At 38.3% G+C, this 16,580-nt stretch overlaps 1 protein-coding gene across 6 annotated transcripts; it reads right to left on the bottom strand.

The window, feature by feature from the left end:
- Nucleotides 1–318: 318 nt before the first annotated feature.
- Nucleotides 319–14,191, bottom strand: LOC135103415 (SEC23-interacting protein-like). 6 transcript variants are annotated; one of them, XM_064009610.1, is made up of 16 exons: nucleotides 14,033–14,191; nucleotides 13,427–13,492; nucleotides 11,986–12,164; nucleotides 11,245–11,371; nucleotides 10,884–11,068; nucleotides 10,374–10,526; nucleotides 9,976–10,123; nucleotides 8,673–8,782; nucleotides 8,349–8,483; nucleotides 7,661–7,849; nucleotides 7,122–7,250; nucleotides 6,403–6,556; nucleotides 5,826–6,020; nucleotides 5,276–5,415; nucleotides 4,691–4,871; nucleotides 319–3,876 (listed from the first exon to the last, which is right to left on the bottom strand). In XM_064009610.1, exons 1-16 carry the CDS (start codon nucleotides 14,142–14,144, stop codon nucleotides 3,851–3,853), a joined length of 2,229 nt encoding a protein of 742 aa, XP_063865680.1. In that variant the 5' UTR covers nucleotides 14,145–14,191; the 3' UTR covers nucleotides 319–3,850. The 6 variants fall into 6 exon arrangements, with proteins under 6 accessions (XP_063865680.1, XP_063865682.1, XP_063865683.1 ...); XM_064009612.1 differs by having other exon boundaries at nucleotides 7,122–7,226; XM_064009613.1 differs by having other exon boundaries at nucleotides 7,122–7,223.
- Between the last annotated feature and the right edge of the window lie 2,389 nt (nucleotides 14,192–16,580).

The raw sequence follows: 16,580 nt of genomic DNA, 5'->3' as shown, positions 1-16,580 counted from the left end.
AATAAATGCAGCTTCCATTCCTCACAGGATTTTAAGTTATTTTCTATTAACTTCTACATGACTGAAGCTCAACCACATTTATTCGCACTGAAAGAGGGATGTTAAACAGATTCCCTTCCATATGCTTCTAATTTGTTCTCTCTTTCTCTCTCGAAGCAAAAACTTGCAGAGAAATATGAAAAAAAATAACTTGCCCTTACTCCTTTCAATTGTTTTTTACATGTATGGAATATCAAGATAGACACCCTTATGTCCAATGTTCCAGAGGGATTATAGGGATTCATATCAGTCTGGTAAATGGTTATTGAAATAACAATATCTGGTAAGAATTTTATGTGTACATTATTTGCAATTGTTGCTATGATGGCATCTATGTAAATTTCCAAGAATTCTTTGGAACTATGAGAATGAAATGTGATAATCCAACTTTCCCTTTATGTTCCCCATCAGACTTGTGCAAAATAATGTAAGCTTCCTCAGATACATCCCACCAAGGAGTGAGGTGGACACACTTTGCTTCCACTACAGGGTATGGAATAATTATGTCACCAGGTGATAAAAAAAATTCACAAGTGGCCATTACAATCCAATAACAATGCATCTTTTTTGCCATCTTCATAACAAATAAATGTAATGTTCCAACACTGCTTCACTTTCTTTCAATTTAAAAAAATGTTACACAAAGTAATAATTCCTTATGGAAGATATTGTTACAGGAATACATTTGGCAGGAGCTGAACACTAAGGAACTTCCCGGGTAAGAACGGTAAGCTCACTGTGACCATAAGGTGTCCAGTTGATAAAAAATTATGAGAAAATTATAATCAAAAGCTTATGTATTACTTTATCAACTCAATCAACTTTGATTCATTGTGCACATGGAGCTTGTAGATAATTTAACAGCATGCAACAAATCCACAGTAGAGTATACAGACAGGCAAGAAGTCTAGTACACAACAATTAATTTCTGTAGAGGAGCATCTTTTATCTCCACCCTAGATTAACAGTCAAGATTTCTGACACCTTGCCCTGCCCAAGTCTTTGCTCATATAGAACCAAATACTGTACTGCCAAGAAGTAATAACATTATCACAAACCATAAAGCAATAACTTAATCTTGCACATAACTGAAGAGTGGAAACTGATTGAAGCCAGTGGGGGAAATTCATGACATCAACACTTGCTGGAAAAATACTGCCTCAAGGAATTGCAGTTTTCTTCAGACAGATCCAGTAACAGCAGTAATTTAACAGTTACAAAGCACCTTTCTCTTCTCTTATGAGCACCACTGTCACTGATGTTGTTTCCTTGCCAGGCATGTGTGCTTTGTTGAAAGACATATTTCAACAAAAATGTAAATATACCATACATTAGATCATTCTTCAATTGATGAAAGAATAAGAAACTCTAACAATTTATCTTTTTGGTTGACCTAAATTGCTGCCTGTTTGTGTAAGATTGACACAATACCCTAACAAATGTTAAATATTGGTTGTAATGTAAGAAGCATGCAAAGATTTTTCAGGTATACTTTAAGAAAGAATAATAAAAAATAATTTACCTGCACTACCTACTAATTTTTTTCAGTGGACACACACTGTGTGCTAGTATGGACTGTGAAATTCTCCACATCTATTTCTTAGAAGCCAAAAACAAACAGGCATTAATAAAAGTGAAGAATAGACCTGAAAATGGAGAAGAAACAGATCACAATTACTTTGACAATCCTCAGTAGGAAGAGGACACAGCTGGTCTAAGAGAATACTGCTGTGTTCACCCTCTTACTCTTCTGATGCACCTGCCACACTGAGATACACTCTACCATACAAGGAGGAACACTTATTATTAAGGGAAGTGCTCCCCTGTGTATGTAGTAATAGTATGTCCCACTACATACATTTGAAAACCATTAACTATATTCACTAAAATTCTTCAATGAACAATGAAATATAAAAATATTTTTTTGCAACTAAGACAACTAAAAGCCTTTAGCCAACAGTCATGTACAATTCCTTGAAACCACCATTATGGAGCCCAATCCACAGGATTATTTCAATTCATAAGCAGAGGCATGGGCTGTAGAAAAGGCACAATATTAAGCTGCTTTCCAGCTTAAGCTTCGGCTCAACTTACTCAGTCTCGCTGTGTCTTACTTTGTGTAAGTATTCTTTTTAATATATGCAGAATAGAAACTACATAAGAGAAATGTATGAGCAATTCTAAAAATATTCCTGAATGAATGTTCATCAATCTTAGAACTTTATCTTGTTGTAGAAAAATCTTCATGTGCCTTTACTGCAGCATGTGCCTTGATTGCATGTCACATTAAATACTACACATACCTTATGTACAAGATCACATTCATAAAATATACATAATAATTATATAAAGCGTTGATTCTACTGTAAATAAAATACAGTAAAATCCCTCTTATCCGGCATCAACGGTACCGCTGACATGCCGGATACTTGACAGTTGCCGGATACTTGAATAGAAGTGAAATTATGTCCTTCTGATCTTTTCAAGCTGAACCACTTGTATAACACTTTGTCCATCATTTCACCATGATGATACTGCAGTGTGTGACGATTTTCCACTGCCTTTGGGGTGTCGGTGGCTTTCATGTAATCCCGCAACTTTTTCGTTTGGGATTTAATGTCATAAATAGTTGATGAGCCCACACCATATTCCGCCATTAGTTTCTGTCTGCTTTCACCTCTCTCTAATCGTCGACAAATGTCTACCTTCTGCTTAAGTGTAAGCACAACACGCTTCCCCTTTTCTACAACTTTAGGCATGATGAAGGCGTCAGGCGATAAACAGTGCACACGCGGGACTGAGTCACTGAGTAAACACAGTGCAGTGGGCCGCGGGTGGCGCGAAGCAGTGCGCTCTGGTGGTGAGGGAACAAAGTATGCCTCGCGCGGGAATTTTAATCGATTTTATGAGTACACAATGATTTTTTATTGATCTTAAGGCTTGGGGAAAAATGTGCCGGATACTTGAAGCTGCTGGATACTCGAATGCTGGATGAGAGGGATTTTACTGTAAACAGCTGTCTCACCCGTTCTAATTATGTACTATATTATGTTTCTCCTCACTTTATACCCTTCCCAAGTTTATCTCTTGAATGGTGAAGGTCTTCGAAAATTCATTCCAGGCAATTTGGGTGGAGGCCCAACTGTATTAGTGTTGGCTGGCCGCACTGTTGGGTCCATCCCTATTGGCTGGTCTGATAACTCCATCACTGGTCGTCCTCCAATAACTCGGGGCTGTGCTCTGGATGGCGGAGGAACACTAGTGGTTGCTGGTGGAAGTAGGGGAGAAGAGGAGGGCTGCAGTGGAAGAAGAGGTGTTTGTGATGGAAGCAATGGTGGTTGGGATGGAGGAGAAGGCATCTGTGATGGGGAAATAGCTGAATTGAAAGGCATTGTGGGAATTAATGGAGGGGCATTTGTTGGAGGTGAAGAAACTGGTGACTGGGAAAGAGGAGCAGGCAAGTTGGGGGGAGGAGTAGGTGAAAGGGATAGAGGAACAGATGACAAGGGTGGAGAAAGAGGTGGCTGGAATTTAGATGAAGGTGGTGGAGGCAAAGGAGGGGAAGAATCAACTTCACTTTTCTGAGGTGAAAGCAATGGAACAGTCTCAGAGGCAGAAAACATTGGGACAGGCTCGCTTGGTGCAGAGACAGAGCTCATTGGGGTGAGCACTGGTGGATGCATGATGGGAGGGCTGACTGATGGTGAACCCAGGGAAGAACTACCATCTGGCACAGTGTGAGGACTAGACAACGGCTGGTTTTTCTGTGCATCAGTTAGGATTCCTTGAGGACCATACAGCTCCTTCAGGATTAGCAACAGTGTGTCCTCAGATTCCCTGAAACAAGAATTATTATATAATATAGATATCATCATTGCACCAATGTCAAAAAATATATATGAACTAAGATAAAACAACACTTGTCTAAAATCTTATCATCTCTAACTGCAAAAAAACTATATTACAAATCACTGAAGGCAAACTAATTTGCCTGTACACATTACAGAGAACACAAGTTACCAAATGCAAAATCATGTCCTGTATCAAGGCAAAATGACAAAGGCTGACAAGAGCTTGTTCATATTAGAATGTTGATTATTTAGTTACCTCCATCAACTTAAAATAATAGTTGTTCCTTTCCATGCAAGTTGCCATCTTCCAAACTTATGGGAGATGCTAATGAAAAGCTTCCAGTAGGAATCCAGTGTCAAGCAGAAGTGAATGAAATGCATAATCTAAAAATCCTGCAAAGTACAATCCAGTAAGCAAATCTTTTAATAGAATTTGTCTTCTGACAAGATGAGAGAGAGAGAGAGAGAGAGAGAGAGAGAGAGAGAGAGAGAGAGAGAGAGAGAGAGAGAGAGAGAGAGAGAGAGAGAGAGAGAGAGAGAGAGAGAGAGAGAGAGAGAGAGAGAGAGAGAGAGAGAGAGAGAGAGAGAGAGAGAGAGAGAGAGAGAGAGAGAGAGAGAGAGAGAGAGAGAGAGAGAGAGAGAGAGAGAGAGAGAGAGAGAGAGAGAGAGAGAGAGAGAGAGAGAGAGAGAGAGAGAGAGAGAGAGAGAGAGAGAGAGAGAGAGAGAGAGAGAGAGAGAGAGAGAGAGAGAGAGACTTTTGATTTCTAACCATTTCTGGTAGCTGACACACAGTCACTCACCAGTAGGTAACGTGTGCCTGGAGGGCAAAAATGTATTCATTGAAGCTTTCATAAGGCTTCTCCTGCAGTACGTAGTCCAGTCTGCGTCCACCATGAGTCGGCCTACTGTGATGGCCAGCTCCCCACTGCCTGTGCTGGGTGGACCCTCTTCTTCTTCCAAGTACAGTTGTGAAGCCAGAGCCTAGTGTGGGGAGAAAAGGCAGAGTAAGGCAAAGATAATGGATAATTATCAGGTACTTGGGAGGATGCACAACTCCTGAACCTGCAATAACACTGCTATAAATGTAGTGGGTATCTATGCACACATGAGTTGTGTCTCTAGAAATTTTATCTAATGGTGCACAGGAGAGAGATGTCATACACACAATCACACAGAAAAAGTCAAGTGGGATAAAAATGAAGAGAAAAATTCCATGGTTTGTAAGGATAAATTATCCAAGGATACTAATAAAAGCAACATGTCTGACACATGTAATAAACTGATTCCTTAAAGAGTCCATAAATGTTTTTTTTCACTCACCACCAGCCTTTACAGTCTATGGCTACAGCTACTGAGAGTAATAAGTTTTCCATTCAATGTCCTACCTCATCCACTTGTTCGTCAATGCTGGCCTGAGTTGAGGTCCCACTGTACATCTGATAGAGGCGGTTCCATGTTCCCTGAATGGAGTCAACAATCTTCTGCTTGAATTCAGATCCAACTCTCTCAATTGTTTCTTTTAATTCTGTAATATAAGAATGATAATTTGGGTATTTTGTTAGCAAAGATCATTCTGCATTCTGTATGCTATCAATACTTTTATGAAGGAAATCAAAGTACCCATATATCAAAATACATGACTGTATATGACTGATAGCACATGCAAGACAATATAAATATGCTCTAGTTTCAATATCTTACATTTGTATATAGAAAAATAACCATTAAAGATGAATATGATGTAATGCATGATCTACAACTAACAAGTACAATATCATAAAAGTAAATGATGATGTTCATTATTTCCAGGAAGACCCAACCACCTATGGTCCCACTTCTAAAAATAGGAGCTTTGTCATATTAACCGTTAAATATGAGAAAAGTACAAACAATGTATAAAAAAGTAAAATATTCTCAGAAAAGACTGGTGCTTACCAAGATGCATCCTTTTCCTTCCTTTGTGATGTGGAATGAGCACTGGCCTCACATTGGTCAAGGAAGGGTCAATGAGTGTCTCCAAGCGGTATGCAACAGGGTCATAGGGATGGAAAATGTTGAACACTCTTTTGCATGTGGGCAGCACAAAGTCTGGGCCGATGGTGTCAATGCCTCGTACTGTTACAAACATGGCTGTTGGGAAAGTAAGCAAGCATTAGAGGAAGGTATGCCATGCTTTCAATTCCTCACTTTAGATGTGTAAGGAAATTATTCACTGCTGCATACATAAAGAAACTAAATACTGGCCAGCATTAAAATCTGCACAGACACTACTGCTAACATAAAACAGCTGTTTTACCATAACTGAGTACCAAGAACTAAGAAAATAACACTGATTAAGTATTAAATTATGACAGTGAAATTTATAACAAATTTCTGTAGAAATATTTAGTATGCAAAGCATATGATAGAGTATGTAATGAATTATGAGTGATATCAATAACTTACAGCAGAGATATTTTTGTCATAAAAATTCTGGGCTTGCAAAGAATGAATTAAAATACAAGATTTTTACCAATTGGTGACCCCATAAGGAAAAAGGCTTCTGGCTTGAATGACAACTTGGGGTATGCCACAGATGGCTGGCCAGTGCCTGATGCTCCCATGAGGTAGTCCACAGGCGAAGTCATGGAGTTGGCTCTGTTTTTATCACAGTGAGAGTGGTCATCCTGCAATAACAGAGTAAAAGAAAGTGATCACCAATTCATATTATCCTTGTATTGTTGCCTTTCTGACAGCACTGTGTTCACAATGAAAAAACAAAATAGAATGAGTAGGAATGAAACGAGAGAGAGAGAGAGAGAGAGAGAGAGAGAAGAGAGAGAGAGAGAGAGAGAGAGAGAGAGAGAGAGAGAGAGAGAGAGAGAGAGAGAGAGAGAGAGAGAGAGAGAGAGAGAGAGAGAGAGAGAGAGAGAGAGAGAGAGAGAGAGAATATGACAGGCAAAGAGAAATATATATTTCTATATACATCTATTTCTTTGTTAGACTTAAAGGCAATATCAATATTAAAAGGGTTATATTGCTGGTAGTGAAACAGTGCCTATGTATTTCTGTACCAGTCCTCTGAGATCTCCATGCTTGGGACGATTAGAACTTCTATCATGCAGCCATGTTAGTTCCCTTCCAAGTCTTTAATTCCTCTGCAGACCGTGTTTAGTTAATTTCCCAAAGCTCTTGTTGCTCCTGTTAGTCTTCCTTATTGTAAACTTTTTTTTGCTTTTACTATATACTAACCTCACTTTCCACTGATTTTTCATCAACAGGACTATCACCAGGAATATCACCAGGACTATCACCAGGACTATCATCAGAATCATCATCTGAGCTCTCCTTCTTCTGCTGAGCAGGCAAGGTGGGTAAAGACTGTAAATATCAACACATCTGTTGAAGGTTAAGCTTTTTATACACTTCAAAGCTAGTGAAACTGTCCTGATATTAATCATGATCTTGCTGGTGCATATTGAGCTTGAAAAAGATAAAAGCACTGAAAGGTAACAGGCTTATGCCATGATGACATGTGGAGGACATAACTTTGAACAATATGGTGAATAAATATTTGGTTATGATTAACTGATGACACAGTGTAAAGAGACAGGCAATATTTGTGAGAGCAGGATATATGATTTGTTGTCTGTTGTTTCTTTTATAGCTATATCATTTTATGTGCATCTATTCTAATATATGACATTTAGCATAGTGTATATTAAAAAATAAATTGAGAAATTATTCTTATCACTATATGCATGCAACAAGAAAAGTCCATGAAACTATACCGTTGCAGAAGACACACCATCAGTTGAACTTTCCTCTGAGTCAGCTTTCTGGTGACTTAGAAGATCAAAGAGAATAACAGATCCCAGAGAGTGCCCTCCCAGAGACACAGGGCCACTGAAGCCTGGGTTACGCTTGCAGTACAGGGCAAAGAGCCTGTTGATCTCAGATGCCACTGTGTCCATGATGTGCTGCAAGGGTGGGACAAACATTCCTAACATTATGGACTGTTCCTTTTACTAACAAGATAACATTAGAAAATCATAAAGCAATACATTAAACTCTTTGTGATTACTATATACTAAACAACATAACAAGCACTGATCTCCATGCCAATCTGATCCTCAATAAGACTGTTTCCTATTAGAATACAAGTGCTGTACAGCCTATATGGTTTTCTTTCTCTCTATACACTGCTGTAGTTTTTCTCTCTCAAATAAATCATTAATTTCCTTCTAAATTGTAGTTATTTCTTTTTAATACCGGTATTTATATCTATAGTATTACAGTTGCTACATAGTTTTTTTCTCTAATACTACAGTAGTGCAGACTAGCATAGATGAATCAAACAGCTTAGTTAGGATCCACATCCCTTCTGCTGTCTAATATCAACTTACATTCACAACTTTACAACAAATTACTGAGCTTAGAGGGATAAAGAGATCAACTCGTCTTACATCCATCTCTCACCTGGCAGTATATTGGGCTGTTAAAGAGTAGAACGTCCAGTATTGTGTCATTTGTGAATTCTCGAAGTTTGGGGATTGAACGCAGTGTGATGGGCTTCAATTTTTCATCAATTCCTGTGGCATCACCATGTAATGCCTGGAAGAAAAAAAAACATATAAGGAGACACCATGTGAGTACTTTAATGAGTCAAATATAAGAATGTTTTACTATAATAATTAAAATAATTTTCATAAGTTTGCAATAGTGCGCAAACATAAAGCATAACTTTAAGAACCTGACAATGCAGGCTCTTAAAAACATTCTGGATCCACTTCATCTGCTTACCTTGTGCCAAGAAATGGGAAGAATTTCCACTCTTCCTATCTCCCCCATTTCTTTTGATTGCTTGAAGTGAGTTGAAAGTAAATTCTGGCCCAGTTTTCGGAAATCATCAACTGTGGAGACAAGTTACTTTAATTGATATGGAACACCTCTTATGGTATTTTATAGAGCATTACCTATCACCTTCAAACTATATTCATCTCAATATCAATTAAAGGGGCAAAGTTAATTTAGTGACAGGATGACTGAGTATTGAGAGGGATTAACTGACACACAAGGACACAGGGATGGCTTTAGTGCATTCAGACAAGCAGGTGTAGAGGGATGGGTACAATCATGGTCAACAGTTAAGTAATATACCACACTCACTCCTACAGTGGCTAGCAGTTTCCGTCAGTCTTAAGTCCTCTCTTTAGTTAAGAATGTCAAGTGCTAAGTTTTGCAAGGGTACTGTCAGCAGATCAAAGGACTTTACGATTAAATGGAAACACAAAGCATAGTGAAGGTGAAGTCCAGAAGATTACTCAATTTCTGATCCTAAATATATGTCTACAGGTGATAAAATATATATTTTTAAACAAGAATGCAAGAAAGGTGTATATCTAGAATTTTAAAAGATCCTAAAGAATAAATAAATAAATAAATAAAATAAATAAATAAAAAAAAATAAATAAATAAAGCATCAAAGCAGTAACACAAGTGCAACAAACGATACAAATAATAGCTCTTACTTGAATATGGAAACACCTCAGTGGTTTAACAAATAACCTTGAGTGAGAACAGCACACAAACAAACATAGTAAGTAAAGCCTGAATATAGAACCAGTAAGGATGATGTGCCATGAAAGGGGTGTGTTGTATATAAACTGTGAAAAAAAAAAAGTTCATATACATATAGATAGTGTGCCATTGCAGAAAGAGACAATTTATACAGGTTGTCATTTCCAGAGGCTTCTGAGAAAAAACAGTGCTGGAATCTCCCCTAATTTCATATAAAAGAAATATGATGCTACTGTTTAAAAGAATCCAATACCTCCTTCAACATGCCTGATTTTATGATGTTTGTTATAACAGGTCCTATGCACAAACTCTTCTTTTGGTCACGCTTACACCTCTTGATCCACTTTGTATTTTATTAACTTTTTAATTATTTTAATTATTGATTGATTATCATCATAGTCAATCAAAAAGAGGAACTTTTGGAGTTGATAATGCATGTGAAACATGAAGTAATGAATAAAACAAGCTGGTGAGAAGACAAAACAAAGGCATGGACATCCATATGAAACTCCTTGCCACAACTCACCGCACTGCTCCACTGCCCTGAACCGAAGATCACACACAGAGCCAATACCATGCACCAAAAACAACAAGTGGTCCACCTGTTCACATTCTCCATCCTCTATCTCAAAGTCTTCTGTTCCTCTGCGCACAGTGAGTGGTGCCTGTGACCCCTGGTGGTCATGGTAGTGAGTATCAGAGAAAATACAACTGATACATATGCAAACTACCCTCATACTTTTAAATAACTCAACTATTGCATGTTATATTAATTTACATAATTCATTCATATTTAAGATTCCTAAATATGGTAGGTCTTAAAATTCTAGACATGAATGGACACAAATTGAAACCTATGAATTTATAATAGATTAAGAGAATATGGCTCAGCATAAGGACAAAAAAGAGATGGCAGTGACTTACATTAACAGACACAGAAGTGGGAAATTCCCCTTCCAGCCCAGCACCAACATAATGGATGATTGCTCGAGGGGAGTGAATCATGACTTTGTCTCCATCAGGAAGGTTCACTTGTCTGTGCCACTGTCCACTGGTGACACAGGTACGATACTCCTCCTGCACAATCAAATTGAAGGCTTTAGTAGAGAGAAAGAAGTGTATTTCTACCATGATGAGTCTTGTATCTGTATGTTATGTAACTATTTGCTAGTGTAAATAATGTGAGAGTAAAGAATCACTCTAAGTTACAACATAATCCATGGATGGTCATTTCCTTAGTTCTTCCCTAACCTGAGAGAAAATGGGTATTCCTAACCTTTCCATACATTGTCTCCTTGCCCTTGCTTTTACATCTAGTTTCCCTAGTCTATTAGGGCTAGGACAGTACCTCCTAATGAAGGACTTATTTGTGGCATTAAGGCTTGGAATACATCACCAGAATCAATTCAGGCTCATTCAAGGCTTGTCCTGTACCTCCAGGAGTGCCGACTGCTCCTCTGTGTAGGGCTGGGGGTGCTGGTCCAGGGCACTCTTCTTGAACCAGCTGCACCGCCGTACTGCCTTAGGCTCACACTCTTCCCAGTAGACTGGCTTCCGCACACGTTCCTGAATATACACGTCATGGCGCCCACCTTCTGTTGCCACGGGTTCGGAGCTCCCTGAGGGTTTCACTTGGCTTTATATATATCTCAATGATCTATCTCCTAAAAATAAATATCCCAACAATAAATTATGTCTTGAATGAAGGAGTATGAGTGTACCTGCAGGACTGAAAAGCTATATTCATAAGTTAATGTTTCTTGCATTAATTCTGATGGGAAGGATTTTCACTAACCTTGCATAAAAGCTTCCTCAAGATTGAAGGAGTCAGAGAAGGTGAAGGGTTTCCATCCCTGAGGCTCTGCACAGTAGAACCAGTGATGCAGCACTGGATGATAGCTCTCACCCACACCACTTGCTGCCTACATACAAAATGTGAAAAAAAAAAAAAAAAAAGGTCTGTAACTAAATAACAGGGAGATTATTTTCTGTTTGAAAACCTCATGGTTTTGGCATAAACTAAATTCTTATACATATGTATTTTTCATTCAGCATGAAGTCAGGCAGTACCACCTCCACTTTCATGCAAAACTCTAGAGATCAACACTCATCTCTGAATTAAGACTTTGTTATTGGAAGGAAAGCAACTGTCCTGCTAGTAGATACAATATTGTACACAATTAAAAAGCCATTAACCAGTAAAATACATAAAACTGTACATATCATGATACCTAAAAGATACAAGGGGCAATACAACAACAGTATATACCTATTTGTATATACTGAAAAACTCAGGTGACAAAAAATTCCAATAAATCATAATGATAATGTTTGAATGTATAAGCTAAACCTGTGTACTAATTCTTAGGTGTCAAGATGTGCAAAATATGATGGTATGAAACAAGCTCATAAAAAAGAACACGCACTTTACCTAAAATGCACAGCAATATTTTTAGGGACTTCCGACTACCATCACATTAAAGCAGGATGAGCACCTTGCAACCAGAACACTCACTCAACTTATGAAATGTCTCACCATGTTTTCAAATGAGGGAGGAAGCACTGTGGTGCTCTGAGCTGGTAGGAAATTAGCATTCTGTGGGGAGGCGGGAGGTGTGGTGAAGGGCGCTGTCTGTGCAGGAGCTGTGAGGGGGCTGCAGGTGCTGCCACTGAGAGGTGTGTAGCTGGGCAGGGGGTCACTCAACAACACACCTTCTACCAGGGAGGGATTGCAGCATGAGAGGAGACTCATAAGTAACTTCATCATTTTATTCTAGCATTCTAATGATCTCACCCTCACTCTGGCTTAAGAAAATTCTAATAAAACAGCAAATTTACCAGCATAATCCTACTTAATACAACAATGTAATACAAAGCACTGGTGGTATAGCATTCTGATAAAAATCTAATGTCTTCACTTGAGAAGAAAAAAATTAGTAAGGCAGATTAATGCATGTGATTGGCTTTTTACTTACATACCGAAAACTGTTCAAGAAAATAAGAGGCTATGGAAATTTCCATATGTAATACCTATGGAATAAAGGATCTAGTGTTCATACATCAATTTCATCCTCATCCTAACTTGATTTGACATAGATTTCACTATTTTACAATTTGCCTGTCCTGAATCTGTGACATTCTATAATAATAAGATAAGACACTGTCTTTTCTTACCTATCACCTTCTAAGAAGAATCTCATCCTGGTGTGTAAATAGATATTGGATAAGAAGTATTGAGATGCCTGGCAATCTCTAATCAGAAACTGCTGCAATCATGCCTTGGTAAATGGTGTCATGTGTGTTACTGTACATAGGACAGTAGTGGTTATAGTGTGGTATGCCTCAGTGTTGCATGCTGCACTTCTATCATTCAGGGACTTTTGCCTCTTGAGGGTGCTGGGTATGTGTGAGTAATGTTTGAGACTTGACCCTCAAAACAAATGATGACGATCTTGAAAAATCAGTCAAGCAGGGGAACCTTGGAGATCCAGTGCATATTTAGGTATGTGTCTCTGTACCCTTTCCTCTCTCATCATGTTAGATAATTTTTCCCTAAGCTATTCTCATAGTCCTTCACTGGGAACATTATACAAGGCAGTGCATAGTTTTAATGAATGAATTGTATGTGGACAAAGACTGCCAATTCCATTAGTTCTGCACTCAACCAAAAATTACCCCATTTTTAACAACTAGAATAATTTCCCATGAGTTCTGTTTTGAGTATTCAAAATTAGCATCTCCCATTCAAAATGTCTCTGACTTTATCCCAAGTGCAGCGATAAATAAACATTTCAGTAGGTAAATACTATCTTATCTGTGATCCAAAATAAGGCCATTTCACATCAATTATTTGTAAAACAACATGAAACTCAAATAACAATTGTACACTAGGTATTTAATATATAGAAATAGCTAACACGATTTGTAACTTTGAAGTTATGCTAAGTAAGGGAGTGAACAGCACTACACATAATTACCGGTTGAGCTAGGAGCCTGCAGATCCACATGGTCGAAGGAAGATACAGGAAGAGTGGGCCCTGTCTCTGTAAGGTTGAGAATCACTGATGTTTGCATTATTAGGGTAGGAATTTAAACAAATGTCAATAAATACCTAGTAAGATACCAACACTCTTTTCCCATGAATTTCAAGAATAAAATACTTTAACGATCCTCTATAAATTAAGGTGCCTTACAGACCTCCTAATAGGGTGCTCAGGTTCCCTTAATTTAACCCAGCAAACCACTTGGTGATATGATGTGAACTAACCAACTGGTTTCAAATGGTCTGATTTCTCTAGTATATCTTTCACATACTCACACACAAACACACTTCTGGTCTGTACATTACAATGGGATCAAATTAGTAAAAAAAAAAAAAAAGAAAGAAAAAAAACATCAAAATGCTGATAACTAATGCTAAAACTGCTTCTCGTGCTGGGTATCGCTCCACAACACCACAATTCCCCCGTAGATCAGCATTCAGCACCAGGGTGTCATAAGGGAGAGGGCCACACCAACCCATATTGAGGCAGGCACACCCCATGCCACAGGTCTAAGAATGTGCTTGGGGTGCTGGACAGTACCTTTAGTGTCTGGCTGTGTTGGGGGCAGCAGCAAGGCGGGCTGAAGGCATTGGGGGGCGTGGTCTGCCTCCCTGCTTACGGAGTTTAGCAGCGGGTTGACGGAGGCGGCCATAGTTTACAAGGGCCTGGGAGGGACAGAGGGGGACTGTTAAAATAAAGGCTGTGCTTGGCTTTATGTCCATCTCCTCATCCTTCTGCCAGCAAAAAGTGTTTTATACTCAAGTAAAGAACGTTAGAGTGAAGTAATATTTAAATTTAAAAGTGTTTTCTGTGAATTATGGTGCATTCCTCTTGACATCCCGGGGGCAGGACGGTCCGGGACGCGGTGTGGTGACATCATCATCAGCTGTTGTAAGAAAAAAGGTTTCATGTCTACTCGAAAGAACTCAAACGACCATTATAAATATGTTTAACGGTTCTTTTTAAGTAAAGAACATGTCAGAATAGTTATGTAAAAATTCTTAAAATTCTTATTTTTTATTTTTTTTAACAAAGTTCCGCCTGTAAAGAATTGGAAAAATTTTTCCGATCAAAATTTTTTTTTTATCTAAAGTTAAAGATGATTGAATTGTAAAATGCTTAAGAACACATCACAATAGTTATGTGGAAATTCTTAAAATTCATTTTTTTTTTCAAAAATTTTAACGCAGGTCCGGACCTGTAAAAAATTGAAAAAAAAAAAAAATGATAATTTTTTTCTATCTAAGGTTAGAGATGATTAAATTATGAAATGCAGAAGTTGAATATTCATATAAAATGTATATATCAATAAAAAAAAAAGTATGTCTTCAGCGTAGCTGAATTTAAAAAAAAAATGAAAAAAAAAAAAAATTTTGTTTTAAAAAACATTTTTATGACAGTCACAACTATCTGGTACTGGTAGACTGTACAGGAAGACCATAATATGCCTTCTGACCCAGTGCACCTGAAGGAAGACAAAAGCACTCCAGACAGGGATGGAGGAGTGCAAGTGAGGGAAGACAGGTGAGGCTGCTAAGCTGTCTGCCACTTTGACCACCAAGGCACAGACAACACATCTTATGCCAGTCTCTTTCCATCTAGTTACTTTGATGCATCAACTAAATAATTTAACAATGAACAATGTAAAATACTGACAGTACTGACATTTATTTATTTATTATTTTTTTATATATATATGTGTGTGTGTGTGTGTGTGTGTGTGTGTGTGAAGACTATCAGGGCGTAATTCAGACCGTCACTTGCCTCCAGTTTCTAACTACCCAGTCTTCTTAAAATACACTGTTTTTGAATAGTCTATAAACAACTAATTATATTATCATCTCAACAGCACTTCTTTAATTGCTACTTTATTTTACTAATTCTAGCAGACTTAAAACCCAGTTCTTGCTTGCAAGTACTTCCTTGTTTTGCGAATTTTAACATACTTGGGAGACATTTCTGCAATCATTACAACTAGACTCAATATAAGAGTTATGGCTACAGGCCACACAAAGCCTCCCTAACAGGTGTGCAGGAGGGGTGATGCACTCTGTGAGTCACACCTCAGCTGGGAGGCTCCTGCACCTCTGACCCACAACATGCAAGACGCTGCAGCACATGTGGCATAGACCAACAAGATAAATAGTTATCAATTCTGAAGTGTTCATAAATGAAAAGTCAATACCTCATACCATTTATAATGTACAGAACAGAATGAAGTTTTACATAAGAAACTGCATAAGCTAGTAAATGTGTGGAAAAGTTGAAGATAACAGCCTTTGGCAGAAGGCAAGAGTTGCCAGGTAAGCCTCAACTTGCTCCTGATGCGGCGGGAGTAGCAAGAAGGCATGTAGTCCTCAGGCTGGATGTCCAGGGACTCAGGATTGATCTGAAGGGGGATGGGTGAAGGGAGGCCTGAATGGACTTGACTTCACTCTCATAAGAGGAGTCAGCTAAAGACTCGCCCTTGGCAGCAAGTCATGGCAGCCAACCAACGAGCATACTAGTCTTCCTGTAAGAAACATCCAAGGAAAGTTTATGTACATTTTAATGTCAGGAGTATTTAGTATTGCTGTAACTTGCTCCATTCTCATCCACTTGAAAAAAAAAAAAAAGAAAATACTCACTCATTTCTGTACTTTTGTGTAAGTGGAATAAATGTACTGTATTTTCATGCCACATTTAAATACTGAAGATGAATACGAATGCTTACTATTCAAAATTTCAAATCAAAATAAGATGGTCATTTCAAATAAAAGGGATATATAAAACATTATATGAATACATCTTTTAAGTTCTATCATCTCAATACCTGGAGTAAACAGCATGGAATATAAAGGAAGGTTGCCTCTCACATCAAGTGGAGTCTAAGTGAGCCTTGAAAGGCCAACACTCAAATCTAAAGTCACAGCTGTTGCCAATGTTAAGAAGAAGAAGAAGAAGGAGAGAGAGAGAGAGAGAGAGAGAGAGAGAGAGAGAGAGAGAGAGAGAGAGAGAGAGAGAGAGAGAGAGAGAGAGAGAGAGAGAGAGAGAGAGAGAGAGAGAGAGTTGATGTGCCTCGTCAATGGGGCTTCCTCGGCTCGATGGA

The sequence above is a fragment of the Scylla paramamosain genome, chromosome 9, assembly GCF_035594125.1.
Source record: "Scylla paramamosain isolate STU-SP2022 chromosome 9, ASM3559412v1, whole genome shotgun sequence".
Lineage (NCBI taxonomy): Eukaryota > Metazoa > Arthropoda > Malacostraca > Decapoda > Portunidae > Scylla > Scylla paramamosain.
The sequence above is the reverse complement of the archived record's forward strand: the minus strand, read 5'-3'. Positions and strand labels throughout refer to the sequence as shown.

What these genes read in the sequence shown, in the direction of transcription:
- LOC135103415 (XM_064009610.1), bottom strand. Translation starts at nt 14,144, where the DNA reads ATGGCCGCCTCCGTCAACCCGCTGCTAAACTCCGTAAGCAGGGAGGCA. An exon ending in TTCCCATTTCTTGGCACAAG is followed by an intron (nt 8,484 to 8,672) that starts GTAAGCAGATGA and finishes TTTTTCTTCCAG; the next exon opens with GCATTACATGGTGATGCCAC. An exon ending in AAAAATCAGTGGAAAGTGAG is followed by an intron (nt 6,557 to 7,121) that starts GTTAGTATATAG and finishes CTGTTATTGCAG; the next exon opens with GATGACCACTCTCACTGTGA.